At 41.2% G+C, this 17,266-nt stretch overlaps 1 protein-coding gene across 6 annotated transcripts in view; it reads right to left on the bottom strand.

Moving 5' to 3' along the window:
- OSBPL3 (oxysterol binding protein like 3) overlaps positions 1 to 17,266 on the bottom strand; it is a 198,289-nt gene that overhangs the window by 92,829 nt on the left and 88,194 nt on the right. For all 6 annotated transcript variants that reach the window (XM_055590567.1, XM_055590565.1, XM_055590566.1 and 3 more), the window contains one exon: positions 7,668 to 7,907. In XM_055590567.1, the coding sequence (XP_055446542.1) occupies positions 7,668 to 7,760 (93 nt within the window). In that variant the 5' untranslated portion in view covers positions 7,761 to 7,907. The remainder of the gene's footprint in view (positions 1 to 7,667; positions 7,908 to 17,266) is intronic.

Genomic DNA, 17,266 nt, shown 5'->3' with positions numbered 1-17,266 from the left:
GTTGCCCAACATCAAACAGCTTACAAACAGTCCATGATTTAAACTCAGGCTATTTGCTCTCAAGCAACTTCATGCTCATTGCCTTTTATTTTCTGTGACCATCACAGAACAATGTGATGCAATCATGCCACTCCCAAGCCACTCTTCCTTGAAGAGTCTTTCTTGTGGTATTTATTCAGTCTATACTTACAAAGACAGCAGGTAAATATCAGCATCTAAAGATAATACGAATTAAAAGAAATAAATGGGACTACATATTTTCAGTACCCAGATAGCTGAAATTACAAACACCTGAACATTATAGCTTTAATTCATTCTTCTTGGCACATTCTCTCCCATTCAACTCCCATTCAATGTTTTAAGGGTTCTGGCACCAAGCCCAGCCAGTATGGGCTCCCTAGAGTGCAGCATAATCTAAGAGCCTGCATAAATAAATCCTCATCAGGTGACCCTGGGAGAGCTCAAAGTTCCACTTCAGATTACCCCAGGGACAAGAGGGCAACAAGAATAAATTGCATAATTGTATGGAGATTTATGTAGCAATAGACCCCTCCATTTCAAATCTCCTGCAATAATGAGTGAAGCAATTGTTAATTATTTTGGAAGGATTCATTTCCTGATTTCTTACACAGCAATGCTACAATGCATTAAAAAGAAAAATAACGGAAGCTATGTTGTCTTTAATTCACAGTCTGCGATTTCTCGTTTGTAGTGGTCTGTTCAGCTGTCCTGTCTTTAGTAGCTTCACATCCCCTGCTCATGGTCTTTTAATAATAGGTTCTCAATGGATAATGAAGAAATAAAACTTAGGGCATATAGAACTCTTTCAAAAAAGACCCAAAAAAATAAATAAATAAAGGAGAAAGAGAGAGGGGAAAAAACCTATTCATTCAACTCTAGTACAATCTGGCTTCTGAAATGTGCTACTTTGAAAGTTCTAGGAAGGAAATGTAAGGCGGCAGTGGGAAAAAGACAAGAGGAAATTACTCATCTTTCACAAGTTTCAAAATAGCAATTCTCTCTCCCACTTAGACATCCCTTAATATATGTACAGAGCTTTGTGAATTGCAGTCTTTCTACCTAGTAACCACAAGCTTATTCACTCATTTAATCCGCCCTTATCAAATATCTAGCATGTGCTAGCTTAGGTACTTTGTATTTATTATTTCACTTAGATCTCAAAAGGAAGCAAAAATTACCTATAGATCACAGCTGAAAAAAATCAAGCCTCAGAGCTTTTCTATTACATGGCAAGGTCATCCAGCTAGCAAAAAGCAGAGCCAATGTGAACGCAAGTCAGTTTCAACAAAGACAGTCTTCTGTTCCATACTTTCCAATAGAGCAGGTTGTTCAGAGAAAACGTTTAGAGATTTCATCACTTGCCATAAAAAAAGAAAAACTCACTCAACACAGAGGTCTTTGTTCATTTTTTGAAATCCTTGTTAGATGTCTATCACTGGAAGGAGGGAGCTAGGGAACATGTAATTCTTTGCTCCTGTTCCCCACATGTCCCTGGCCATACATTCCGACCTGCTCTTGAGACAGGGATATTTGCTGCTGGTGTTTAGTAAATTCAGCCCAATAATTTGCAGTTGCTATGTACAAAGTCCTGTGCTGGTGCCATGAGAGCGCAAAAGATGTGTAAATAAGACCCAGGACTCAAAGAACCATATCCTCATTCAACCAGTGAATTCACCAAAGGAGAGGAGAGAACAGGACTGTGTTAAACATGGCATTAGCCAAACCAAAGGTTCCCAAAGAGAACATTTGTAAAGGCTTCTCTCAACTCCTGTCTGTAGGCCTGACAGAACTGGGGTACCCTCTTTCTTTGTTCCTATTTTCTCATGAACAGACTTGAACCAGCCTTTCACACCCCCCACTCCAAGGAAACCTCTTGGCAATGTCACCAATGACCTCCATCATCAACGGTCATTCTCAGCCTCACTTTGACCTATTAAACAGCCACTTTAAAGTATTGCAATTCACATACATTGCATGTATGTTGGAAATTACATATGGTGAGCATATAGTATTAATTTTATAAAAATTATTTTTAAAGAGATAAAGCAATAAATGATTCAAGAAAAATCACAAAATTCTAAAAGGCAGAACAGTTTCACATGAATCAGTCTAGCTAAAGGGGAGAGCTGAGCCAAAGTCTGGGATGAGAAGAACAGTGAAGCAAAGAACTTTGGCTCAGCTTTGAACACTATAAGGAATGGGGTATGAAGACAACAGTCAGAAAGGACCAACAATCTATTCTTTGTATAAGCTGAGTTCCTTTAGTTGGGGATTTCCTGCAAGGAGAATAGATTCCTATTGAGTTAAGATGCTATATCTGAAAGATGGTCTACTTCAAAGAGATCCACTTCTTGTGCAGTGTATCAGGGTCCTTAAAATGAGAGTATTTCAGTTCTGGGTCTGTAATTGGCCAAAGTAAAGGGAGCTCGTTAATAATTGTTTCTAAAATTTACAGAGGACCCTTCTCCAGTGAGTTTTACTGGCTTTTAGCCAGTGAAAATACTAAATATTCTCTCTCATCCCTGTAGAGGAAAAGGGAGTTTTGTCTCCATTTAATAGATGGAGAACTGAGGTGAACCTCACTTGCCAGAAGTTCCTCCAATGGCAGAATATAAAGACTGAAGCAGTCATCTCTTGATTTCAACCTGCTAATATCACTAAGGGGTGAAAATGTGGCACCCACGCTACCGTTCACCCTGCCTGTGCCCACAGCCATAGCTGAAAACAGGGCATTCTCTCCCACTGAAACCAGACTCACCTGCAGAATACTTCTCAACACAATGCTCTGAGTAGCAACTACCGACAGCTAGGTGCTGGCATGGGGAAAAGTGAAAAACACACACCCGTGCAAGGACAAGGCCGAGCAAAAGAGAATGGAGTCAGAATTTAATTCCTGTTTTCTCCTGTTTTAGGTACAGGTTTTCTCTTGTTTTTAGGTACAGATGTTCAATATATCAAATGTAGCTCATATATTTTAAATTCTGTTACATTCTTCTCTAAAAGTACTTTTTTAATGTGTATAAAATAAGATACATTTTAAAAGCACACATTCATATACACACTGTATATTTCCGTGGACTTCTGCACAATACTACAGAGGTTTGGGTAGGCACATGTATGATAGCTGCAAAAGTTTCTGGGACACAAAGTAGAACTCTTCACTATGAAATTTTAGGTTTTCTACAAATAGGAATGAAACTCAAAGTAACGTCAACTATAATAAAAATAAATGTTAATATGAATTCATCACCTACTATGAATCTAACCCTAGATTAAATGCTTTAGTTCTAATCCTCACAATAATCCTATGAGAAAAGAATGATTATTCCCATTTCATTGATGAGAAAACTGAAGTTTTAGAGAATCTAAGGTTGCAGAAACAAATATCAAGTGGAACCAAGATTGGAGTGTTCAAGTTCTAATCACTAGGCATAACTTCCTAAAATTATCTTGATAAAATTATATTTATGGACTGTTCCCACTGACAAAACGAGGCATTCCGTATATGAAATTTCAAAAGTCCTAGTATTCAAGTTAAAAGATCACAGAACCCTTTTGCTTGGGTTTTCAAGGCTGTAATTTGTACACTACATCTTAGATTCAGTTTGTAGAAGTGAAAAACACAGATCACATTTAACACCCAGATCTCATCATTTTATCCTTTAAGGAAGCAAACTCCTCTAACAGATATTTAGAAAGGAGAGTATCCACACATAAATGAGGGCTCCTTGAGATTTTATGTAAGGAGGTTCTTGGAGAGGAAAAACAAGTTCAAGTTCAGTTCAAGAAACAAGGACAAGGGCAAATTCAGTGGGAGGAACTGAAAGAGCGCCGGGTGGCTGGCATATAGAGACCTAATGTCACCTGGTGATGGTGGATGAGAATTTATATGAAAATGACTCTAGAAGACCAAGTCTTTCAGCCAAGGTTGTACTGAAAGTTATACATTTAATGCCGCTTCCCTGTCACCATATGAGGGCCAAACATGAAAAAGATACAAAGATATAAAAATGTAGGGTTTTTTCCCTTTGGTATGTCTGTGTGATTTAAAAAAAAAAAAAAAAAGAAAGGTTAATTATCTTATGGATAAGACACAAAATAGAAATGCAAAGAATACTGCAGATAGAGATGTCCAGGAGTTCTATCTACTCCTGTGTGCTCATAAAGCTAAAAATATTCCCAGAAAAAGGCTGAGACCTGAGCTAGCTTACTGCTGGAAATCAGAGAATGTGGAGGGGGAAGCCGTACACCATGATGAAAGACTTTATAATCTGCCTATCCAGGGAGATGGCAGGAGGCAGACAGCCTCAGCACCAGGACCTGACCATACTGCGTGCTGGCCTGGTGGTGGTTCTTAGATAGTTGTAGCTGATGTGAACAGAGGTCCCAGCTACAAACAGATTTTACTCTGGTCTGGGGTCATCAGAGATAGGAAGTAGGTAATAGGAAATTCTGAGCTAGGGCAGGATGAGTACAGAGAGAGGGATAGGGGGAAAGCAAGTGCAAAATCACACCCTAAACTGTAATTCCAAAGCACATAAGAAACACTAGCATTAACGAAGATGGCCAGTAAATTTAACATCTGACTTATCTCCTCCAGATGGAATGAACAGAACCTAAAAATAACTTTAATCTGGAGCTTTAAAAACAAGTAGGTTGTTACACAGATTATCTTCATTGGCTGTATTTTAAAATTCCTCAAATAAAATTTCTTATTATATATAAATCTTAAAGTTTTAAATGTTGAACTTAAACTATCCAGAGATTGGAAACACAGCGTGATCATTATGTTTAGCATCTGAAAGACCCCTGGATAAGGCTGTGTTCCCTAAGAGTCATGAAGTAAGAACTTCCATGGTCCCTGCATTTCTGTAGCATGTTCAGAGACTAAAAGACAATCATGGGATAGTGTGTGATGGAGAAATAGACGTGAATTGCCAAGGTGAACAACACAGAGGGAAAAGCTGAGCCAATCCTATAACAGAACACTTATTTTGACAGAAGGATGGAAAAATGGACATAATAAGAAAAGATCCCTAAAAAATAAACATGGCTTTATAACTAGATTCTGGAGAAGGAAATGGTGACTCACTCCAGTACTCTTGCCTGGAGAATCCCATGGACAGAGGAGCCTGGCGGGCTACAGTCCATGGGGTCGCAAGAGTCGAACACAACTTAGCAACTACACCACCACCACCACCATAACTAGATTCAGGTTAAAGGTGGAATGCTTTGCTGTGCTACCATGCTCAGTTGCTTCAGTCATGTCTGACTCTTTGCAACCTCATGGACTGTCGCCTGCAAGCCTCCTCAGTCCGTGGGATTTTTTTCGGGCAAGAATACTGGAGTGGGTTGCCACTCCCTCCTCCAGGGGATCTTCTTGACCCAGGAATTGAACCTGTATCTCCTGCGTTGCAGGTGATTCTTTACCGCTGAGCCACCAGGGAAGACCCAGAGTTGGAATAAACTTATTAAATTCTCCATCTTCTCTGCCACAGAGCAAAAGTGTAAGTATTGATATTTATAAAGCAAAATAACATGCACATTAAATTGAGAGATCCTAAATATAAACGATGACCATTTGATGAATGAATGGCTGAATGATCAACTCATTCTAAGTCAGAAAAAACGGTGAGGCATTACGCATATTCTTCTTACTCTTTATGTTGGAACTCAAAAATAAAAGCTCTGTGAAAAACCAAATCAATCCATTTCCAGTAACACATCAAAAACATGTTTCTGTGGTATTCAGTCCTAGAATTTCATCTCCCTGCTCCAACTGCTACGCTGTTACACATAAGCACTGGCTGCTTGAATGAATCACATGCTATCCCTTTATCCAAAGAGGACACAGGAATAGATGCTGCTGTTGCTGCTGCTGAGTCACTTCAGTCGTGTCTGACTCTGTGCGACCCCATAGACGGCAGCCCACCAGGCTCCCCCGTCCCTGGGATTCTCCAGGCAAGAAGACTGGAGTGGGTTGCCATTTCCTTCTCCAATGCATGAAAGTGAAAAGTGAAGGTCGCTCAGTCGTGTCTGACCCTCAGCGACACCATGGACTGCAGCCTTCTGGGCTCCTCCATCCATGGGATTTTCCAGGCAAGAGTACTAGAGTGGGGTGCCATTGCCTTCTCTGGAATAGATGCTACTAAGTACAAAACACTGGGGGAAAATAATACACTTTGCTTTAATCCCAACCAGCTTTGTGGCTGACGGAAAGAAACATTCTCATGAAAAGCTGACAAAGAGGGTGAGATTAGCCACCCTCATGAAACTAGAATTCCTAGGGAGCCATGATGTATTCTGGAGGAGGGCATGGCAAGCCACTCCAGTATTCTTGCCTGGAGAATCCCATGGACAGAGGAGCCTGGAGGGCTACAGTCCACGGGGTCACAAAGAGTTGGACACAACTGAGCGACTAAGCATAGCACAGCACAGCACATGATGCATTAGACAAGGAGTAATTTTCGTCATTTGTTTTTAACCCCAGAAGGAGGTGATGACAGTAATGGGTGAAAAAATTATTCTTCCTAACCTCTCAGGGGAGACCTTGGAGAACTCCTCAAATGCCCCTATGGCAAAATCTCATTTGTCTGGAATTATAGATTCTAATACTACAAAGCAGTATTGAGAGGTGACAAGCTCCCTGTCCGAGGCAGTGTTGGAATGGAAAGACCCGTGATGACATGTCATAAATGTGTGGATGTGCGGAGGTGGGTGGTTGCTTGACTGTTGCTTCCAAATCTGGAATCAAGGACTCAGGGTCAATTTAGGTCAGTGCGTCCCATGGAGGAAAGGCAAGGCCAGCACAGCCTGCAGACGTTGAAAAGGCTCTGAGACCACTGTGCGTTAAACCCGCAGCTTTTGGACAGCCCACTCTCTACTTAACTGAAGGTGAAAGAATTATAATGATTAATGTGCATTTACTGCCACGGATCTAAAACCAGCAAATTCTGCCAACAGGGATTTTTTAAGAAAGGAAACCAAGGAACAACATATAATTAGCTGACAGTTATTTAGGAGTTAATTATTCAGTCCTTTGTTTCACTTTTTCCTACTTAATTCCTTTTGACCACTTCTCTGTTGACTTGCTTCCCTTGCCCATTAGAGAAGTGAAGCAGGTGAGACTCCAAGTTATAAGGGGGCATTCTGTGGCTGGAAGCAGTCATAAAAGGTTTGGTAAAGGGAAGGAAAGGAGGGCGGGAGGATGTTATAATTACTGGAAAAGTGATTGTTTGCTTTTTTGTTTTGGTTAGCGGGGTATAAAGAAAGTGCGGGCTCTGAAGTCAAATAGAATGAGCTCTGGTTTCTTGTTTCTGCCACTTAAACAATCTGTGTGTCCTTAGGCAGAATAACTTGGTTGGTCTGACTCAGCTTCCTTACAGAGAAAACAGGAATATCAATATCTGTGTTGGAAGACAGTGGCAACAATTGAATAAAATAATGCAAGGAGCCAAATACAAATTTTCAGACTCTCAAGCTGCATTATGAAAATTTTCTAAAAGTTACTCCTCTCAGATAACTAAGATATGACTAAAAGCAAATGTTCCTAAAATGAGAAGTAGGAGTTCCCAAGTAAATGTACACATTTTAATCTGCAAATTTCTTGATTTAAATTTGCTCTTGAAATTTCCATTAAACTTTACCTGTCGACTTCCTTGCTTGGAAGAGCAGCTGCTTGTGCTCCTTGAAGGTGAGACCAATTTTTGGGATACCGAAAGGCTCTTCTCATCACTCATCCTGAATAGCGTGTCACTTGGCCTCAGTGTAGTCAGAATGCCATCAGAAGACCGTGGAGCAGGGAGTATGGAAGTCCCACACAGGCAGGTGGCTCAGCTCTTATCCAATATGTTTTAAAAGCATTTTGGATGCCCTAGAAGAAATCCCTAAAACCAAAATAAAAGAATTAACAAAAAGGTCCAGGCATCAGACATCATCTATAATTAGCCACTGAATGTCTGAAAGTGGTTTATCTATACTACAGATTACAGATCCATGATGGTTAGTCACATCAGGGGCTGGGAAGAAAAAGATGCTTTATACCTATCTCTTATTGAAAATTATGGCGGTGGTTTTTCATGTATGTGGGTTTTCATGTAGCTTTGCAATATGACAGGCTTAAGAACACTAGTAGAAAATCTGAGTCCAGACACATAGAAAATCTGTACCATAAAAAAATCCCAAATCACAGTGAGATACCGCTTCATACCCATGATGATAGATATAATCAAAAACCTGAAAAATAACAAGTGTTGGAAGAAACTGGAACCTCCAGGTATTCCTGCTAGAACTTCAAAATGGTGCAGCTGCAGTTGACAACAGTCTGGCAGATTTTTAGAAGTTAAACATAGAATTATCCTATGATTCAGCACATACTCCTAGGTATATACCAAAAGAATTAAAAAAAGTATTCTAACAAAAACTTGTGCAAGAAGGTTCACAGCAATACTATTTACTCACAATAGCCAAAGGTAAAAATAACCCAAATGTCCATCAACTGATAAACGAATAAATTACATACTGTAAATGATAGGGGTCTAGATGTTTGTGCCTCCCCCCAACCCCACCATCCAAATTCATATGTTGAAATCCTAATGCCCAATGAGATTGTATTAGAAGGTAGGGGTTTGGGGAAGTGTTAGGTCCTGAGGGAAGAGCCCTCATGAATGGAATTACTGCCCTTATGAAAGAGACCCCAGAAGTCCCCAGCCCCTTCCACCATGTGAGGCTACCATGATAAGCCTGCCACCCAAAGAGGGTACTCTGACCATACTGACATCCTCATCTTGGACTTCCAGTCTCTAGTCCTGTGAGGAATAAATTTCTATTGCCTATATGCCATCCAGACTGCGAAATTTTGTTAGAACAGCCCAAACAGACTAAAAGAGTATATTCACACAATGGAATTATTTATTCAGTAATTAAAAGGAATGAAGAACTGACACAAGCTATAACATAAATGAACCCTAAAACATTATGCTAAATGAAACAGCCAGACATAAAAAATACCCCACATATTATATGTTTCTATTTTTATGAAACATCCAAAGCAGGCAAATCCATAGAGACAGAAAGCCAATTAGTGGTTGTCAGGGGCTGGGGGATTTGAGGAATAGAGTTCAGCTACAGGGTTTCCTTTAATGGTGATTAAAATGTTCTGGAACCGGTATATTGTGAAAGTACTAAATGTCACTGAATTATATACTTGAAAATGGTTAAAAAGTTAATTTCATGTTATGTATATTTTACTACAATTTTTAAAAATCCCTTTCTGTTTTTTTCAGGGGATGTGGTTGGGGAATTTGTTCTACCAAAGGTTTCTGGAGACATCTTAAAAAAACTACAACATGGTGTAACAAAAACCATGGGGGAAGCAGAATTTTCCATATCATCTATCAGTATATTAGTAAGGGCTTCCCTGGTAGCTCAGCTGGTAAAGAATTCACCTGCAATGCAGGAGACCCCAGTTGGCTTCCTGGACAGAGGAGCCTGGTGGGCGCAACTGAGCAACTAAGCACAAAACTAAAGCAGTGGTCATCTGGTGAGTCCATACTACTTATGGCCAAGCACTGTAATAGGGGTTCCCCACACAGTGTCTCATTTCATCCAAGTCTGATGGGATGGGTATGATCTGTGTTTTACAGGGGAAAAAGCCAAGTTTCTAAGAAGTTAGGTCACTTGACCAATCACACAGCCAGCAAGTGACTGAATCCAGGCTAGATGCCAGGCCTATAACCTTGGTGCTGGAAATGAGCATGCCTGGGTAGCCAGGGCTGGTGAGAACAGCTACTGCCCCATCTCTGGGACCTAAGAGAACTGAGGAGCTAAGCTAGGAAGACTCAGGAGGGAGCACATCAGAAGCCAGCTCTGAAGAGGCAACGCTCCATCTTTTCCACAGCACCGATCTCCAAGATGGCGGGTATCTCTGGTGGGGAAGGGGATGGACAGGACAGACGCAGGGACCCCTTTATGAAACTAAGTCCCCTGAAACTGAGTTCCATGCTGAACTGGTGATTAATCTCCCTATCCAAAAGTTTATTCCCTTTCTTGTTTCACACTGTTCCTCCTCAGGATTGAAGAGTATCAAAGTAACAAGGCAGGAGCCTGTGGAGCCTTCTCAGGACAGACCAAGTTTCTGAGACTGTTACGTCACCAATCCCCATCCCCACATCCTCCGCCTGCCTCTTATTTATAGGAAAGCTTTAGTTTCCTAGGTCTCCCCTGAGTCTCAAAAGGCTGGCTCAAGAGTTAATGATTAGGAAATGTGATGATGTAGAAACAAAGAATGGCTTTGGGGCCAGGAAACCGGTAACAATTTAGACCATAAACCAGCAGAGTCACTGAACTCCCAGTTCCATGAAAGATATCAAGGTTTGATTCAGACCTGTTTTTGCTGAAATCAGGACCCCACCAGATGAAAACTGCTGACCACAAGCATGGAGACCCCTGACTGGATTGAAACTAGAAGACTGGTGATGTTTGAAACTTCACCTTGATGCCAATCAGTATGCGGACTGTGCAAAAGCTGATCAAACACCCCGCAGCCCCCTCACTCTCACTGTCTTTAAAAGCTTTGTCTCCCAACTGGCAACTTGAAGATAGTCTTAGGACATTAGTCCACCATCTTCCCAAGTTGCTGGCCTCCTGAATAAAGCAATTTTTCCTTTTCCGCCAACTCTTGTCTCTTGAGTTCTGGCCTGCTGAGCAGGGAGCAGTTGAACCTGGGTTTGGTGCCAGCCTCCTTTGGTTACATTTACAAGTGGTTGGCTGTACTGCCCCTGGCCAACCCGTCAGCTCTTTAGAGGGGGACCACTGCCTTCATCCACAGCCCTGAGTTAAGGATGACTAACATGTTTAGGTTTTGCCTTCAGACTTTTATTTAACACACTAAGTTCAAAAAACTTCTACAACTTTCCCAAGCATGTTAACAATAATTTAAAAAAATTTTAATTTAATTTATTTTGTTCTTAGTAAATAATAAAGAATTATATAGCTGTCCAGGAACAAGCTAGTTAAATATTATATCAAACTTCTGGTTAATTGTTAAATACTCAAGTCTACTATTCCTTTCACTAACACTTCTAAAATAATGAGTATGCCAAGGTCATAAAATAAAACCAAGACAACAAAGAAAAACATCAAAATCTCAGAAAATAAAGGTAGCTGTAAGCCATAGAACTCAATTCTCATGTTGCTTTTATAGAGCTTCCCTACCAATCTACGTATTCATCATATATCGAATCCAACAATAAATAAGACTAAAAGCAAACCAACACCAGCCTCCTGGGAAGTTAGCTTTACTTATGGGGCATGACTAATTGTACCTAAAGTTAGAAGCAAATGCAGCCCAGTTAAAAATGACAAGAGAGGCTGTTAAGATATATCAACAGTGTGTTTAAAAGCAGTGTTGGCTGTTGCTATTTAAGAAAGAAAGAAAAAGAAAAACCTGATGGAACCCCAAATGATGAAATGTCTGTGGGGGCAGCCATTGCCATGACAACCGGTTTCACAGTGGATGAGAAATACCAACAAAGGGATTCCACTTTTGTGTGTGTTTTTGTTTTGTTTTGTTGTTTCAAGGCTGAGATGCTAACAGTGAGAGCATGGGACAAGGTGAAGAGTGACATGCACAGAGAGACAGAAAAGAGCACTTAGTCCATAAAACAAGAGTCACAATTCTGAAGCTGTGCCAAATCAGAAACACCATAATCCTGTCCTAGAGTAGAGGCATCTGATTAAAAGAGTCATCTTTATCTTTTAACCCTGTCAAACTTCACCTTGCAGGCAACAGTGACTAAGGCCAGAGCTGTGAGTAAGCTAAATCCCATACTCATTGAAGTTGGAACTTTGAGTAAAGACCTCTGAAGGTACCATCTGCTGTGGGCCCACCCCTGCCTCCTCCTCCTCCTCTTCTGGGTAAAAGAAAAAGTGGGGCATCCACAACCCTGCCCACATCCACCCCTGGGTGAGTCTGAGATGATGCCTAAGGAAATAGATGTTTCATCCCCCAGCACCTTCCTGTCTAACCTCATCAGAAATTCAGTCAAAATTACCAGGGGCAACTTAAAGGTCAAAAGAAGTCAAATTCTGGGGAAAGGATATGTTTAAATCAGGGCAGAATAAAGAATGAAGGCAGTAGTAGCCCCAGACTAAGGTACCAGAGGAGTAAGCTGATTGCATGAAATGAGGCAGCTATTGCCTCCAACTCATGGGACCCCGCAGGCTGGCCTGGGGTTGGCCGGGGCAGGGGGGAGGGCGTGGAGGTGGGTCACCAGAGGAAAGACCTCAATGAGAGTCCTTACACAGAGGACCTCGACAAAGGGGAGTCACATGAAAGTCTGGTGTCATCTACTCCAACTAGCTAAGTAAAAGGGCAAAGAGAAAGCCCTGTAGGGAGACAGACGCTGGCCAGCGGCCAGGCCACAGATCCAGTGGTGTAAGTCTTGAAGAGGCAGGTACACATGAAAAACACTGGTGCTTTCGATCCCCCATGGACAACCTCTAACTCAAGAAGATTATTGGTTTGAAAAACATACAAGAGTTTCCTTGCTCATAGACTGAGAACAACCTTAGGACAATATTTCCCCCTTAATATTCACTTAGTCAACTTATATATAGTAAAGTGAACAAATCTTAAGTGCACAGACAACCCTGAGAGCTTACATTTTATATTTGCAAATACTGACATAACCACCACCTGGATCAAGAAATGGAGCATATGCAGCCTCCCCACAAGGTTTCTGCACCCTCTGGCCCTTGATCTGCCTGGTGGGGAGCTGGTTCTTCTGCTCCTGCAGGTACTTGTCAACATACCCCAGGGACAGAGAGCTGGGACCTCCTGAGCTTGCCAGAACAGGAAATATGACAGCTCTTGTGCCTTCTGGCTAATTCAAGTGTTTGTTGTGCAACAGAACTCACTCTGAGACTCACTCTCATTTCAACAAATCACCTAGTAGCCAAATCCAATAGGGATAAGAAGCTCAATGCATTTACGTCAATTCAAAAATGTTCCTTTTGGGCCTCTGAGATGAGCTTGGGTCCTCTCTCACCACTGCCACCCATCTGGACAAGCAGCAGGGTCAGGTCCAAGTAAAAATGGAGCTCTGGTTACAAGTCCACTGGGCATAAGAGGTGCAAACATATGCCGTCCCGAGGCTCAATTAAGGAAGAGAGAACTCCTATATCTACCAAGAAAGGGGAAGAATAAAAGACCAAAGCACTGTCGAGCAGTTTGGCAACAAAGGCTATTTTAAGACCTATTTTAGAAATTTTCACTAAGAAAAAAATGTACAGTTTGGGAAAAGACACAAAGAAGAGATTCACATCAAGACCTATGTGCCTTCATGAAAAGATGATCAATATCACTAATTATTAGAGAAATGTAAATCAAAACTAAAATGAGGCATCACCTCACAACTGTCAGGATGGCTATCATCAAAAAGAACACAAATAACAAAAGTCAGTAAGGATGTGGAGAAAGGGGAACCTTCATGCACTGCTTGCGGGAATGTAAGTTGGTACAGTCTAAGTTGCTTCAGTCATGTCCAACTCTTTGCAACACTATGGTCTGTAGCCTATCAATTTGGTGCAGTCATTATGGAAAACAGTATGGAGGTCCCTAAGAAAACTAAAAAATAAAATTACCATATAATCTGGCAACCCCACTCCTGGGCATATATCTACACAAAAACATAATTTAAAAAGATACACATACCCCTATGTTCATAGCAGCATTATTTACAATAGCAAGACATGGAAATAACTTAAATGTCCACCAAGAGATGGATGAATAAAGAAGACGACACACACAAAAGAATACTACTCATCCATAAAAGAATGAAATAATGCCATTTGCAGCAACGATGATGCAACTAGAGATTATCATACTAAGTGAAGTCAGAAAGAAAAAGACAAATACCATGTATCACTTATATGTAGAATCTAAAATATGGCACAAATGATTTTCTTGTTCAGTCACTCAGTCATGTCCAACTCTTTGCAACCCCATGGACTGCAGCACGCCAGGCTTCCCTGTCCTTCACCATCTCCCAGAGCTTGCTCAAACTCATGTTCACTGAACCTACCTGTGAAACAGAAAGAGACTCACAGACATAGAGAACAGAGTTGTGGTTGCCGAAGGGATGGAGGAGAGACTGACTGGGAGTTTGGGGTTTATAGATGCAAACTATTACGTATAGAATGGATGGGAACTATATTCAATATCCTGGGATAAACCATAGTGAAAAGAATATATAAAAGAATGTATATATGTGTATAACTGAGTCAGTTTGCTGTACAGCAGAAATTAACACAACCTTGTAAATCAACTATGCGTGTGTGTGCTCAGTCATGTCTGACTCTTTGCAACCCCATGGACTGTAGTCCCCCAGGCTTCTCTATCTATGGAATTTTCCAGGCAAGAAAACTGGAGTAGGTTGCTATTTTGTACCCCAGGAGATCTTCCTGACCCAGGGCACAAACTGGCATCTCTTGTGTCTCTTGGATTGGCAGGCAGTTTCTTTATCACTGCATCACCTGGGAAGCACTTCAATTAAAAAAATTTTTTTTGTAAAGACTTATGTGCCTTGAAAGGAGCTAGACTTGGGTTTAAATTGGTGCTCCCTTATTACAAACTCTGTTCACCTTGATCAATGTATTAACCTCTCTGATTTTCAGGGTTTCTTTATGTAGGAAACGGGGAACTGTGAGGATTAAATGAGAAAATGAGGATAAAGAGCCTGCCCTGAATCCAATAGACACTTAACAGAAGCTAGTTTCATATCCTCCTTACTTGACTTCCTGGAAGTGTCATATGTACCAAAGATACAATCCTATACTCCTCTTGCAACCAAAAACAAATAAGTACTCTACAGAATGTTGAAACGTTTTTGTCTTTCAATATATTAACATTTCCCCAAATCTGTAACACAAGTGTGAACAGATTTTTTAACTGTCAAAGCAGCATGCTTACTTTGGGACAAGCCATACATGCAGAAAGATTAAAGCCACATAGTTCATCACCGCTGGCTGCCCCCAAAAGCAACTAAACTTGTAGCTCTGGAATGGCAGCATATAACAGAGCCATTTATTGATCTATTAGACCTGAGGGTCTGCACTCACACATTTGGTCATGTTTTGCTTGAAAAACACAGGGTTTGCTTCCAGCCTTGGAAACAACTCCTATGAAGACCAGATGGCATACAGTTTCAGCTAATTTAAAATTTCCCAGTAAGATATGCCAACTAAAGAAGGTCCTTTACCACCCAGTTCAAGGATTAGCCACCGCAGTCACTGACCTTCAACATACCATGAAAGGATTTCGGGGTGGAATCAGGAATGAGGCACTTTGTGCTCTGGGAAAACTGGCAGAACAGGCCTTTAGATAGCTAGATATTTTCAGAAGAAATTTTATGCAGGCAGTTTCTTGCATCTTTCCATACTTAGAAAAGTACTAAAACCATTAACTAAGATATTTGTTCCTCATGACTGGCAGCAACCCCCTGCCAAGATGTGTGCTTGACTGCATGTACCCCTTCTCCCAAATCCCATACCTAATGAGCTATTCTCCCAACTTCTTCGAAGCAGTCTTCAGGGCAATCTGAGAGGCTGTCTCTCAAGCTACAGCCCTCAGTAAGCCCTCAAATAAAACTAGAACTCACAGCTTCATGTTGTATGTTTGTATTTCAGCTGACAAATATATGCATAAATTATACACTGAAGTAACACCAAAATATGTATAATGGAATGTCCATTTCTGGTCTTCATTGGTAAAAGAAAATTATTCAAATCCTGGATATGCATCTTTTTGGAAATAATACCTTCTGAAACATCTTGATTCCCCAAAATGTTACATGATCAAAAGTAGGGCTTTCATTATTTGACTGTAAGCTCCAAAATGATCAGAGCTTTCCAGAAGCTAGTTCTAACCACAATGCCCTTGGACAGCTGGCCCTGGCTTTCTGTGTGCGATGCTGGCCAATCTGCGTTAACTATCTGGACTCTGGATGGCTGGACTGATGCAGGGAGGCTGACATCTGACTGTCCCTGGGGGATAAGTCCTGCGGCTCAGAGGCAAAGGAGCTGCCACCCCCTCTACCCTAATGGCAGGCAGCCCCTCCACAAACCTTCTGTCCTTGTATTTTCTCTATCCTAGACCTGCTGGGAGGACAGGGGTCTAGAGGTCTAAAGATTCAAATGCTTACTTTGTCACATTAAAACAGAATATCCATTTCCTCCCCCTCCCAATCCATGAAAAGCACATTATCTGCCCTTTGTGTTCCACATCTTCAGAGAGGAACATGTTATTGCGCAGGTCTCAGTCCAGCAATAGAAATGCATGGGAACACAGATTTGAAGTGTGGCAGCTTCCATGAGACAAAAACCTTGACAGTGACACCAGGTTTAAGTTTTGTTCAAACCATTTATCTTCCACCATTGAATAAAAAGAATGAAAAGCCTCAAAATACTAGTCAGTCACTACACAGAATCCTGGAACCTAAGAGTGAATTCTAGCCCAACTTTTCACGCAAAGCAAGAATTCTCTCAGTAACGTTGCTAGATCATTTCTTCTTGACCATTTCCCATAACAGAAACAGGGCACCTCAGGTTACTTTTTGTTAAAAATGCCTTTGCACTTAGAGTTGAACTTTGTCTCACTAGGACACATGGGTCCTCCATCTGCACTCCATCACTAAAGAGAACACGATGAACCAGTTCTATCACCATAAGATGCATTGGAACTACCACCACTTCCACTCTCCACCCAGCAAATCTTTTCTTCCCCAAAACGGTCACATTCGCATCAGCCACTTCTTATCTGATCTTCATAATCACAGATATCCAACTCTGATTACACTTCAATTTGTCTGTGCTTCCCTGAAATTGGTTCCCAGATGTAAAGACAACTTCCAGGTATGGTCTGCTGAGAGCAGGAGAGAAGGAAACAATCACCTCCCTTGCCTTACTGCCTCACTTCATCCTGGCTGGGGACTCCCACCCTCTTCCCAGCACGCACTTTCCGTTCTCTAGGACTGTGATGTAATAGGAACTGTGGAGAAGCTGGCCTGCCTTCTTTCTGAGCAGGATTCCTTACTTCCTTTAGCTGAAACTCAGGACTTGATGGTTCTTTATTATGATTAATTACCCCATATTAGTTTTGACTCATCATTCCAGCCTATCAAGGTATTTCTGGGCAGCGACTGTCATTCTGTGTGTTTGGCCAACTTTTCCTTTGTTGTGCCATTCA

Source organism: Bubalus kerabau, chromosome 8 (assembly GCF_029407905.1).
Source record: "Bubalus kerabau isolate K-KA32 ecotype Philippines breed swamp buffalo chromosome 8, PCC_UOA_SB_1v2, whole genome shotgun sequence".
NCBI classification, from domain to species: Eukaryota; Metazoa; Chordata; class Mammalia; order Artiodactyla; family Bovidae; genus Bubalus; species Bubalus kerabau.
Note: the sequence above shows the minus strand (reverse complement) of the source record. Positions and strands in the feature narration are given on the sequence as shown.